At 37.9% G+C, this 12,919-nt stretch overlaps 1 protein-coding gene across 7 annotated transcripts in view; it reads right to left on the bottom strand.

Annotated features, from left to right (window-relative positions):
- cspg5a (chondroitin sulfate proteoglycan 5a) overlaps positions 1-7,894 on the bottom strand; it is a 51,798-nt gene extending 43,904 nt beyond the window's left edge. For 5 of the 7 annotated variants that reach the window (XM_015054410.1, XM_015054412.1, XM_015054413.1 and 2 more), the window contains exon 1: positions 7,344-7,893. In XM_015054410.1, the coding sequence (XP_014909896.1) occupies positions 7,344-7,443 (100 nt within the window). In that variant the 5' untranslated portion in view covers positions 7,444-7,893. Of the gene's footprint in view, positions 1-7,343 lie in introns of all 7 variants that reach the window. The other 2 variants (XM_015054409.1, XM_015054411.1) reach the window with 1 other exon arrangement.
- Between the last annotated feature and the right edge of the window lie 5,025 nt (positions 7,895-12,919).

Here is a 12,919-nt window from a genome sequence, read left to right as displayed (position 1 = left end):
AGGACAGTGTTTACTTTAAAATAGGGCAATCTAAACCATATAATTGATGTGAAGACAAGATATAAAACAAAATCTGTACAGAAGACCAAACTTGGTTATGCTTTGTATGATTTAGTTTTATTAATGTTCTTCTGCAGGTCGTGCAGAAGAATCTGAATCAGCGTCTCGTTCTTTACAGTTGTGTTACCATCTGTCTTTGGTTAAAATAGGTCTTGCATTTAAATCAAAGCCCAATCTTGGTCATGTTAAACACCAACAGTGTACACACATTAGTTCTTTAATCCTAGAGATGTTCTTCAGGTAATAGAAGGCTGACTTTGTAACTGTCTTTATGTGTCTCTGAAGGTTCAGATCTGAGTTCATCACAACACCCAGATTTCAGACCTAATCAGAAGTTTCCAGGATCATGCTGTGGAGTTGTTTTGCTGCCAGTCACACAGATGGATTGCACAAAGTAGATGGAACATTTATTCAACTTGTCAATAGCTCAAGATTAAGCTTTTGAATTAAGTTGTGTTCACATAGTGATTTGAAACTTTTTGTGGAATGGCAGCGCTGTATTGAAAATGAATGAACATATACCTGGAAAATTGGTCCACTAGGCCAGGAAAACAACTAATTTAAATGAACGGTTCGGATAATTAGAGTGGTGAAATATGCATTTTGGTCAGAACCATTTTACTCAACATTAGTTCTATTGTGTCCATATATTTTATCCTGTATGTTTAGTTTTGGCCGTGTATTCATTAGAGAAAAACATGTTACTCAATTCCTGTTTTGTGTCTTTGAAGTTGTGTGGAGCTGTTCATAATTGCTTGACCCTTGAAAACAGTTTATATAAGTTGAAAAATAATAATAATAATATGAGGTATATGGCTATGATGAGCCTTGTGTGGCTATCCCATTAAGTTTTATTAGTTGAACTTTGGACATCTGTGAAACATTTATAATAGAAAAACATTTTGATGTGTCATCTCTAATAATACAAAAGTAATAGGAGTGCTAACATGCAGTTTGAAAAGCTCATTTTAATTGTATTTGCTAATTGGTATATTTACATAACGAGAACCTTTGAATGTCAGAGTAGAAGTAGTTTCTATGTTGTTGTCTCAATGAGGATAACTCTGCATTCAACAAACCAAACAAACCTGTCTGCCTAATTATTTATCTGTTAAATGTGGTCTGTTGCCATGACAGGTGTTTTTGTGTGAGTGTGTCTGTGTTCATAGACGACTGTGATGAGCGAGCTGAATGCTAATGTGACAGTCTGCAGCGGAGGAGAGCGGGCGGGCGCCGCCAGACGAGGAGAGTGAAGCATGTGCACGAGCATGAACTCAATGACTGGCTTCAACAAGGACACACAGGCAGTGCAGCATCTGATGAATTAAATCAAACTCTCCCATAGAAGAGGGGAAAAGATGGCACATGAACACGGAGAAGAATGTGCATTGAAACATCTAAACTGATAAGATTTGCATTTTGCATATTTTTTCACCTTTTGTATCCCATTACCATATACTCTCACTTCCTGTATAACACAGAAACATGTAAATTACCACTCAAGGGCATCAAGAGTTTGAGAACAATGCCAACTCAGCACTGCTAAAAAAGCACACCCACAATGTTTCATCTGTTAGACGGAAGCACACAGCTGTCGAGATGCTCATGAAACTCTGTGAAGGTTGTTTCATGACCTTTTCCTCTTCCGAGCCACAATGAAATAAGTTCTGGAGGACCACCGGGACGGACAGGCAACAAAAATAAAAGTTACACGTAAGAATCAAAGCAGCAAAAACAAATAACACCTACATGCTGCGGGAGACACAATGAAGCAGAAGTACACTTAAAATTGGACTCTTAAACTGCAGTGTTTATGAAAACATCATTGATAATGATGTTTTGCTTTCAGGTTACGTCTGTGTTGTCAAAATCCTTGTCCTGTGCACCTGTAAAACTCTAACTGAACGGTTGTTTTGTGCAACAACCTTGTCCATTTACATACAAAGCATTACATAAGCAGCCGTCAATGAACATTAGCAGCTTGAATCGCTGCAGAAATGCCAGCTGTGGGTGGTAATTCATAGGTGCAGGACAAGGAAAAACAAGTGTAGGTGGATTCTGTTAGTTCTGCAGCATTGACTCAGTGTCTCCGTGTTTTGAGTGGATCTCCTGTATAAAGTGAGGCCAGATGAGCAGCACATAGAAGGAGGTACTAACGGTTAGAATAAGGCAGTCGAGCAAGTCATGAAACTGGTGGATTTTTTTCGACAAGAAAAATATTCATGTTTGTCATGTGACGGCTAAGTATTTGGTAAAAACGGCTCCTCGAGTATTGAGTAACTGATCAAAATGTAAATCATTTAAAATTTACATAATCAGGACCAAAGCCATGTGGAAATGTTGTTCAAGGACCAAAGTGAAAATAATTCATATTAATAACATAATTACAAAATGACAAAATCAGACAAAAGAAAAAAAAAATGAAAATAAATTTTTTTTAATATAAAACTGATGAAACTTTCACAAAAATTGGAGGTATGCGTCTGTGTCTAGTGATTATTTGCGTTAAAACATGTTTATTCTTCCTTCAGTGAAGTTACTCACATGGACAGAATAACCAGAGTTTACTCAAGTCAGAGAAGCGATGCTTCGTAAGAAAAGCACTCAAGTAAAAATAAAAAAGTCCTTTTTTTCCCAAAACGTTACTCAAGTAAATGTAAGTGAATACTTTTGACAATATGGAGTATATCTGTGCAACATTTTAAAGTGTGTATTGTGATTTTATTTTTTTTAATTTGGCAGAGCTGTGTACTTACTTTGCACTAAAAGGATAACACACCTTCATGCACTCAAACAAATACACCACAGCTTCTCTTCTGTGGCCACCTACGTCTGCAGGCCTGCAGGCAGAGCCAGGTGGGACGGTAGCGCAAGTGGCGTTAGGATCACTGAGTTTCCCAACAAACAGATGTACTGGAATGAGGCACATTATATTCACAGTAAATCTAAATATTATTCCTTCTTTTTACATGTATCTCAGAATGAAAAAGCATCTAAATTTCCAGCTAGCTCAGTTGTTTTGGTTGTTTAGTCGCTATAGCGATTATAGTTTCTTTTAATTCATCACTCAGTGTATTTTTAGTAGAGTTTAGTAAAGTTGGGTTTTTCCAAATGCATCTGTCAACAAGCCTCACTGCTGGAACTTTTTCATTTTCAAAATATAAGCACGTAAACTAATCCAACAAGTCAAAAGAAAAAAAATTAAACATTAATAAGTTTTATATAACAAATAACAACACAAAGTAGGTGATAAGATCTCAATAGAAAGATTTAAGAACAGTCTAGAAAAGAAGTCAGTATGAAAATGGGATCCAAAGCACAACAGAAAGGCCATTTCTGAGTGGCTCAAAAGAAATGAACGTTTTGGAGTGGCCCAGTCAAAGTCCATGCTGAAGCATGAATTTTAACATCCCATTCATGCTCAAACACGCTCTGTTGTGGTTGAACTAAAGCAATTCTGTGAAGCAGAGTGTGAGCCAAATTTCCTCCACAGCGAAGCAGAAAGACTCGTAAATGCTTGATGGTAGCTGTTGGCAGCGTCGCACAAAAAGTCTTTAGGTTTAGGAGGCAATTGTTTGTTCCCTTAATAAATGAAATTATCCTTTGAAAACTACTTTTGATCTTACTCAAAATATCATTATCTGACATTAAAATATGTTTTTTGATATGAAGGATGACAAAAAGAAAGCAAAAACAAAAGAAATCTGTTAGGCAGCAAACGTCAGAAAACGTGATGCTTCATCTGAAGCAATGTTAATGTCAACATGTCTTAAAAATCAGAGTGTGACCACGCAAAAAAGTCTCACCAAAAATGTGACAAAACCCATAAGGCCATCTGATTTGAAACTGTTTGTGTACTCGAGACACACACACACACACACACACACACACACACACACACACACACACACACACACACACACACACACACACCATGCAGACCCAACAGGCACACAGCCACCCAGTTTGACCAGAAATGTGAGCATGTGCCAAAATCCAAACGTTCTCTGCTTAATGAAATTCACTGCTCAAACACATCATGGCAGCGATATGAACACACTGAGTTGCTGGCGACTGGATGTGCACGGTTTCCATGGAGACCCCAAGGAAGAAGCCGAGACGGCACGTGCATCGCTATTCTTCATGACTACGAACACAAACTGCAAGATGAGTAAATTTTATGATTGCTGTCTATGCTTTTTTTATTTTTTTCATATCCTTTACGATGAAAAGGGACAGAGTGGGTTAGTGGGCTGATGGAGGGAGGATTTGGCTTAAAGATTAACCAGATATGTGTGTCAGCAGGACAGAGGAGCAAACACACAGCGAAGAAGAGGAGGAGAGGAGAACACATCCACGAGTTTCTGTCCAAACACAAGCAGCAGACATCCTCCTCAGTCCAGCCATCAACCCATCCGCCTCAACCGCTCCTGGGGGATGGGGAGGAGGAGGACGGCTGCATGTCATCAGCTCTAAGCATACAGAGGGAGGGGGATTACAAATGGCCACAAGAAGAGGAGAGGGGGGGAAAATGGATGGAGGAAAAGAACGAGCGGGTTCTGATTGTCCGCTGTCAGTTCAGCATGGTTGGATTTTTGTCCTTCGCAGATGTGGGGCAAGCTGCCGGCTCTACACTCCACCGGTGAAGTGAGACGTGTTGATGGGTGAGAAAAGTGGGATGTGAGGCGGGGGGAGGGTTAGCCCAAGGTGGCTGTCTGCACCAAATCTGCCAGCTTCTTTTTGTTCTTACTGTACATGCACCTGAGCTGAAATCTGACAAGTGACAAAAACACAGGACAAGGAGAGGAAACTTTTACTCAAACTGACACTAAGATGATGACGGTGGATTGTATTATTTTAATATCCTGCACTATCCCTAAAGCAGTGAAGGAATCTCCATCTTATTGACCCGGTTTTGGACAACCAGGTCTGCCTTCTTTCTGTCATTGAGAGGGAATTTTAGCAGCACTTCTCCTTCTGCCAAACTAATAAAGTGGTATTTGTAAAACTGCTGGTTTGTAGAATAATTGAAAGGATCACAACAGAGTTAAGCAAAGAGAAGCATGAGCTTGGCTGCTAATAAAGCTACATTTTGATTATCTCTAGATGATATAAAAATATGGTTTACATTTAGAGTTTTAAAGAACATTAACTTAAAACAGCTGAACATTTTAATGATTATTTAACCCTTTATAGATTATTGTTGTAAGTCAACCTCAAGCAGCTTCCAATCTAATGCATTACACCAATGTCTTGATACAAATCCCACACACATAATATTACACATACTTAATCTAGACCAACATAAAGCATGTCTAAATATGAAAACAAACCTTCCAGATAAAGCATCTGGAAGGTTGTTTTTTTTATATACTGTGTATTTTCTTTGCAGAAATAATACACAGTATATAAAAATTACCCTTAGACATATTTTGCATGTCCTTTGGAGCTACTATTAAGAGCAAAAGTCCCTCTAAAGTTCTTAGCAGCAAAAGGAGACAGGATGCCTTCAAGATCCGAACCTTTCATCTTAAACTTGAAAGCAAAACATGCCTCCAGCGCTGAGAAATCCATGATATTTAAATGGTAAGTGAAATTAAATTTGCACAAAGTTCCAGTTACTGCCTTGAGTGCTAACTCTGTGCTAAAGTGGGATAATAGAGCTTCATGTTATAAAATCATGCAGTTACATTATGTCTGTTGAAAGTAGAGTCCACTCCTCTCTTTCTCAACTGTGATTCAGATTTTTTTTCTGTCATTGTTTTCATTTGCGTCAAATGTAGATATTGAGAAGCTATGCAACATGTTCAACCTTCAAACTGAGCAGAGCATCTTTAATTTGGTCTGTTCAAGTCAGCAAATATATTTTGGTGAATATAGAACATTTTCAGGAATTCCAAAATATTATTTGAACTGTTATAAAACCTTTCTAACAATATTTAATGTTTTTTTGTTGTTGTTTTTTAGAAATACACTTTACGAAATGACTGGATTAAGTGAAGTAAAAGCTGAAAGAAATGCCATGTTTCCCTGTTGAGTCAGTGGATGTGGATCTTTGTTGCGCCAAATAAACCAGACAATATCAACAAAACCACATCCATGTGAATTTTAGCCGCTCGGACGAATCAACGAGATTTTATTTGATTATAACGCCAGACCGATTTCATCTCCTGCATTATTAATCTGACGCATGTGCAGCGGCCCTCAGACAAAGAGCTACGGCCCCTGTGTCGTTTTTTTTTTTTTTTTTCCATGTTTACTCGAGTTTTTCCTTCTTTTTTTCCTGTGTGTGTATCAGAATGTCCTCTCAGCCCCCCTCATGAATAATTCATCAGCTCCCCCTCGGCTCTAATCCTCGCCTTTTGTGAAGCCGCGGTGCCTGCGCGCCTTCGGGGATCCGCTTTGCTGCATCTGCTGCTGGACGCTGTCACTGTCACACAAACTCAGGCTCCTTCAGGGACATTTGGATTCTGGAGATTGTGCCGGAAGTGTTAAAACAGTGACCTGGTTTGAAATGCCACCGCTTTGATCCACTGCTATTCCTTCAGTTAGGAGAATTTAGCGGAAATGTAGATCTCACACAATAGAAGCATCTGCTGAACTCAACATGAGCTGATAGAGAAGCAGCTGTAAGCTTCCTGACCTTATTAGGATGATATTTGGAAAACATGTAGATCTTCCTCACTAGCTATCTTTCTTTTCCTACATCAGAATCTCTCCACCACTGAATCTGATTTATCCGTGGGAACGGAGAAAAGTGAAAGAACCATCTCAGAAGATTTGATGTATATATTTTAGTGACTTTTGCACACAATGGCACAGTAATATGTTGCTCATCTGATATCGATTGGGTTCCTCAAGTCTTTAACCTGACCTACTTTATCATTTGTGGAATATTTTTAGATCTCGTGGATTTTTTACTGTAAAAAAATCATCCTTTGCCTTCTATAAATCAAGAAAACAGACGATGTTTGCTCTCTGGATCTTTGAAGAATGTGATTAAAGACATCTTCTTCCATCAAGTGTCAGTTCAAAGACGCTATGATGAAGAATTTAGCAGATTCCTCCGAGCAGAGGTTCATGAATATGACCATCAGAGTAAAGAACCTCCTAACCTACATTCTGAGCCTCACTGACCTCCCTTCTGTCTGCCCGGTGGGAGTGTGTTACGGTACCCTGAATCCACTGAGAGGATGTGCTGCGACAGCAGGAAAAAAAATTAACTAATTAATGAGAATGTTTTAGCGTGATTTCCGCGCGCAGTGGACGGACCAGCGTCTTACCGTGGACACTCAGCGGGATCAGGTGCAGAGCCAGGACGCACGACAGCAGCATTTGCCTCCAGCATCCAGTGCAGCCGCTCGCTTTCTTCTTTCCCTGCATCCTTCTTGTGCAATGTTACGCTCACACGGTCAAAAGTGAAATAAAAACCTGGATTTTTTTTTTTTTTTTCCAAAAAGATTATTGACAGCAAAGTTCGGAAAGCTTGCGGAAAGTATTCCGGACTGATGGATCTGAGGGTTTCTGTCTAGACTCCAGGCTCTCCGCGCTTCTCCTCCATAGCCGCTTGATCTCTGCGTCTCCGCCGCTGTTTCACTCACTCGGCTCAGCTCTCTGTGGCAGCGTTTACGGCTCCATTGCTACAGAATGTGCTGGAGGAGGGGGCGGATGGGGCTGCTGGTTCCGAGGTGGCACAGAGAGCAGTCACGGTTCGGATCGGTGCTTTTTTGGGGCACTTTGTGTGGCTGAGAGGGAGACAAACGCACGGCGGTCTGCAGCGCGCTCGGCAACCTTCTCATCGTCTGAGGAGGGGGGTGAGGGGGGGAGACTGTTGATGCGCCTCCTCTTCATCTCCCTCATCCTCATCCCACCTCCTCCTTTCTTCCCTCCCTTCTTTTCCCAAGACCGCTTCCACCTTCTCATCTTCTCTCCATCCATTAAACTTGATCACTGTCACTCATCTTACGCACTTCTTTTATGACACTTTTATGGCATACAAGGAAATTTTGCTGTACAATTAAAATTAGGGATTAAATTTCTTTCAGTTTTGTAATGAAGCATATTAGTTTGTACAATTCTTGCCAAAGAAATGGTTACATTTGATCTTAGCTGCTTCATTTCAGTAACAAAACCTAAGTGAACATGTTGAATGTGGTTTATCTGAGGAGGCTGGTTCAGTCAGTTGTTGAGTCTTTTACATGTAGAGTATCAATGGATAATGTGCTGAAAGGTTCATTTATTTCAGCAACACAATAAAAAAGAAGAAATTTAGATATTATATGGATTTTTGTAAGGGTGGTGGGAAGAGGATTTTTTTATCTGCTAAACCAAAATGATATGATATTCATGTCATGCCTTACACAATCATAAAGAGCAACATTCTATCATTCACAAGGATGAACGTCCCAAAAAAGGTGGAAAGTTGAGTGAAAGGAAAAAAGTGTGGCAGAAAAGGTTACACATGCAACAGGGATTGCTTTTTCTTTATGTCAACAATTTACAGATTGTAAACTTCAGGAATGTCAAGAGAACATTGAGTGGAAGGAAAAAGTTTGGCCAAGAAACACAGATGCGGAAAACACAATTTATGTTAATTTTTATGGTTATAGCTATTATAGTCTGTGGTGGTTCTTGAAGCTCTGCCTCCAGCTGCATAGTGAGTGTGAATATTACAGAAGACCAATAAAAAGTATTGTTATTAAAGAAACATTATGTTATGCTACAAGATTGTAGGGAAAACTGCCAACAACCCTGACCTAGAGGGGGGGAAGCAGTAGCTCCTATAATTTTATTGGCTAAATTATTATTGTTTTTTTAATCAGCTTTACTAATTTAAAATGTTTCAAATGAAGTGAATGTCTTCCTGGTTTCCCTTCCCTTCTCTGACAATACATTTAAACAGATGTGTTGCTCGTGTTTTCCTTATGTTTACAAAGAGCTGCAACGTGTATTAAATCTCAGTGATCATCAGAATATGAGTGTGTGAAGTATTATAAAGAACTGCTTGGATGCAAGATTTTAGATGCAACATTTTATCGATTTCATCACTAAAATGATATATTTCGTCACTTGGAGAGACTTTTGCTTTCATTTTTACCCACAAATAATCTTTACCAACCCAGGTCAGGCGGTGCATCGTGACGATATGAAATAAGACTAGAGTGAGAGAATTTAGCAATAATATTGCGATGTTGCATTCTTTGCAGCTCTACATCTAAAAATCTTCCAATTTAAAACTTTTTCATACAAAAATCCTTCGTACTTTAGATCGATGTTAAACTTTCTCCTAGCATTTCTTCATTACGTGTCCAAACTTCTACATCCTAAATGTTTTTCATTTTCAGACTGTTTTTAATCTTTCTCCCTTCTTTGCTTTGGAAAAATAAAAGAAATCCTTTCTGTTTTCTATAAACGGTTATTTGCTTCATTCCAGGGAACATTTTCTTCACACGTTTTCAATTTTCCTTCACTTCTTTGTATCACTGAGATTATTTCCATCGTCTCATTCAACAATCCAAACTCTACGTTGACCTTTTTCCGTACAGCTTCTTCTACTTTTACAGATTCTTCCCTTGATTCCCTCCAAAGTTTCTGTCATTTATTTAAGTGTTGGATCTCAGTCTGCATTTCGCTCTGTCTAAAATTAATCATTCTTCATCCTTAGACTAACTGAGGAGGAGGAAGCTGCTTAATATTGTGCATAATAATAACAATCTGAGGAATTCAGCGTCATCAAAACAATAAGCTTTGCTTAATGGTGTGACAGAGAGGAGCAAACAAAGCGGATGGGTCGGCAGAGGGGGTTATTATGGAGATGGGGGGTCTGCTCACATGGTGATGAATGCTCAAGGGCCCTCAGGGTAATGATCGCAGTGGGGGTCGCAGGCATTCTTCCACACAGAAAACCAAAAAGGAAGAGAGAGGTGCTGTGCAACAGGGGATGTTGCAGCCATGTGTGCGTGTGTGTGTGTGTGTGTGTGTTTCCATATTTATAAGAATTATAAATGAAACATGCTGCATATACACGTTCATAACGACATTTGTATGCAGATGTGTACCCATGTATGAAAGCTATTTGTTTAGCTTTTGGGAGAATTGTTTTGCAGAAAAGAAAACATGTTCAGTGAGTTGTGAAAAGCAGGTCAGGAGGCTGAATTTAAATGACATTAAACTGTGTTGCTTCTACAAAGAGAATTGAGTCATAAAATGTTGCCAGAAAGAAAAAAAAAACTCTCATCTGTCTCAGTCTCGTCTTCTTCTTTTGACAGCAATCTGGTTCCATTTGATATCTTCACAGAAAATGTTTTCCTTCATCCTCGCAACACAAACACTGTTTGCAAGAGTTGCAGAAAACAAAACAATATGCAAACATGCGCATATCTAATTAAACTAAATGATTGACCTCATAATTTAAGCTGCTCATTAACTGACAGACGCACACTGAGCCAGATGACTTCATTTTTTTTGAACAATCTGTTATTCCATAACTTGAGCTTTAATGGTTTTATAATCAGGTAAAGATGATTTAATTATGTTCAGACACAAAGAACTATTTTATGCAATGGTAACTTTGGGCCAGCAGTAATGAGGATGAACTCGTCATTGTCGAACATGAACATGACAGGCGTCGCACCGCCAGGCTTTAATCATTCCTGACTTTCCTTTAATGAACACAAACATAATCTTAATAAAACCTTTATCCTCTGTTTGAAAATAATGAACAATTTTAATTAACACAGTCACCACAATGTCATATTGTTTTAATCATGAAAAGAGAAGGGCATATAAAAGAAAGAAATGCACAATGTGTCTTTTTGAGAAAATCTAATTGTCTGTTTTTGACAAAAAATAGCTGTTGTAAAAAATTTCTTAATAAAATGTGAAGACAAAATGTTCCTCATCCGCTTTTGATCCAGGTATTTATTTGCTCTGTTGTTTTGAGAAGCACAGGCAGGATGATGAAAGTATTTCTAATAAGTTTGAACAAACAATGAAAGGCACTATTGCTGAAGGAAGCAGTGCAATATTATTAGATTTCATTAAGAGAGAATATGACAAGCAGCTTCTCAAAATTAGATGGTATTTTTAAAATTATGTTGATTTTAAAAAACCAAAATGCTATTACATTTTACAATGTGAAAATTACGTGTACCTTAAATTTCTCAAGTTTTTGTTTCATATCATGAACCAACCTGCTCACTAAAAATGCATTGTCTTTATAGTGTACAGATCTAGAAACTAAAGCATCATGAAGTGTAATAATTATGTTTTAATAACAGGGTGGGTATTTTATGACCTGTAAATTATTTCTATCAATCAGAAGCTACAAAATTGTTTCAAATGATTCTGTTCCTGCGTAACTTTCATAAACCTTTCCTTCCTCACCTGCTCTTAAATAGATTGTAGAAAATCGATTTAACTTTTTTCCACATTTCTTTATTTAATAATTAAATAAAATCACAATAAACATACCAGAGATTATGGTTACTTAAGAAATGCAAATAAAATTAAAGAGATTAGTATTTTTGTAAGGTCATGTATGAATTTGGGCTGTTTTTTCTCTCACTTTGTCGCCTTCTTGTCACCACAACCACATGTTTTAAAGTGTTGCTAAAAAAAAATGAGAAAAGCAAAAAAAACAAAAACAAAGACAAAACAAAGACAAAAGAAAATGTCTCAGAACCAAATTAATGTTTCTGGAAAATCTTGTAATTAATCACACAGAAAAGATGCATATGTTTTCTTTTACTAAATAAAAGATGACCATTCAAAAATGGTCATCTTTTGAATTACAAAATGCATTCCCCTTGTTGAGTTCAGTTTATTTACGTTGTGCCAATTCGCAAAAAACTTGTTGTTTCAAGGTACTTTACAAAAAAACTCTGTAATGTTTTTATTGGATTTAGCTAAAGAAACTGAAAAAAACTATGATGGGATGCTGGTAGTTACTAAACCTAGTTCATCTTTTAAGCTGAACTAATGAATGAATTATTATTCATTCATTATTTCATGAATGAATAATTAATAGGTTAAAGTTAATTTTCTTAAAAACCAAAACATCCATGTGAAAATAGCCAGCCTGGACTAAATATATGAGGAAAAAATCTCTTTGAAATAACTTCTGAAGAATCCAATATTACATGAACAAAATGATGTAAATGCAGATGTTATGCTCATGACTTCAGCTGAACTCTTGTGCATCAGTTCATCCTTACAGCAGCTAGAAGGAAAGAGATGAGACAAAAGAAGGGGAGAAAAGGAAGGGAGGAGCTCTCATCCTGCTGTGAACCTCTGGCCTACTTTACCCTTCTCCATATTTTATGACACAGTTATTAGCACATAAGCTGTGCTCACACACACAGAGCCATCGCTATGCTCCATTAGGTGCACAGACGTAGACATGGCTGCAACAAGTATGCCCTCATCAGCACCAGACAGAGCAGTGACATGTCAGGGATTAAAACACACACATGGCGAGACGCGTATCTAGAAAACTGCTTTGATTTCACAATCAGTTTGTCTTACATGTATTAATTAAATCCACTCTATTTAATGTGCTATATTTTTTATATTTACATTGCTCGGGCATGTGGTTATGAATAGTGGCTGCTGGAAGGAAAAACATTGATGTTTCTACCTGTAGCAGGATCTACCAGCAGCTGGGATGTGTTAAAAAGCAAAATTCTGTTTTTGTTGTTGTTGTTGTTTCACCCTCTCTCTACAACAACAGCTCCTCAGTGATTAAATAAAGTGGTTTTAAATAAAGCAAACACAGTTTTTTTTTATTTATTTGAGACTGATCAGGTCGTCTATTTCCAAATGTACACCCAACTTCTTCTAAACCCACAAACCAAATTGT

Source organism: Poecilia latipinna, unplaced genomic scaffold (genome assembly GCF_001443285.1).
Source record: "Poecilia latipinna isolate Pla-1442-1.1 unplaced genomic scaffold, P_latipinna-1.0 Scaffold1250, whole genome shotgun sequence".
In the NCBI taxonomy this organism is placed as follows: Eukaryota; Metazoa; Chordata; class Actinopteri; order Cyprinodontiformes; family Poeciliidae; genus Poecilia; species Poecilia latipinna.
The sequence above is the reverse complement of the archived record's forward strand: the minus strand, read 5'-3'. Positions and strand labels throughout refer to the sequence as shown.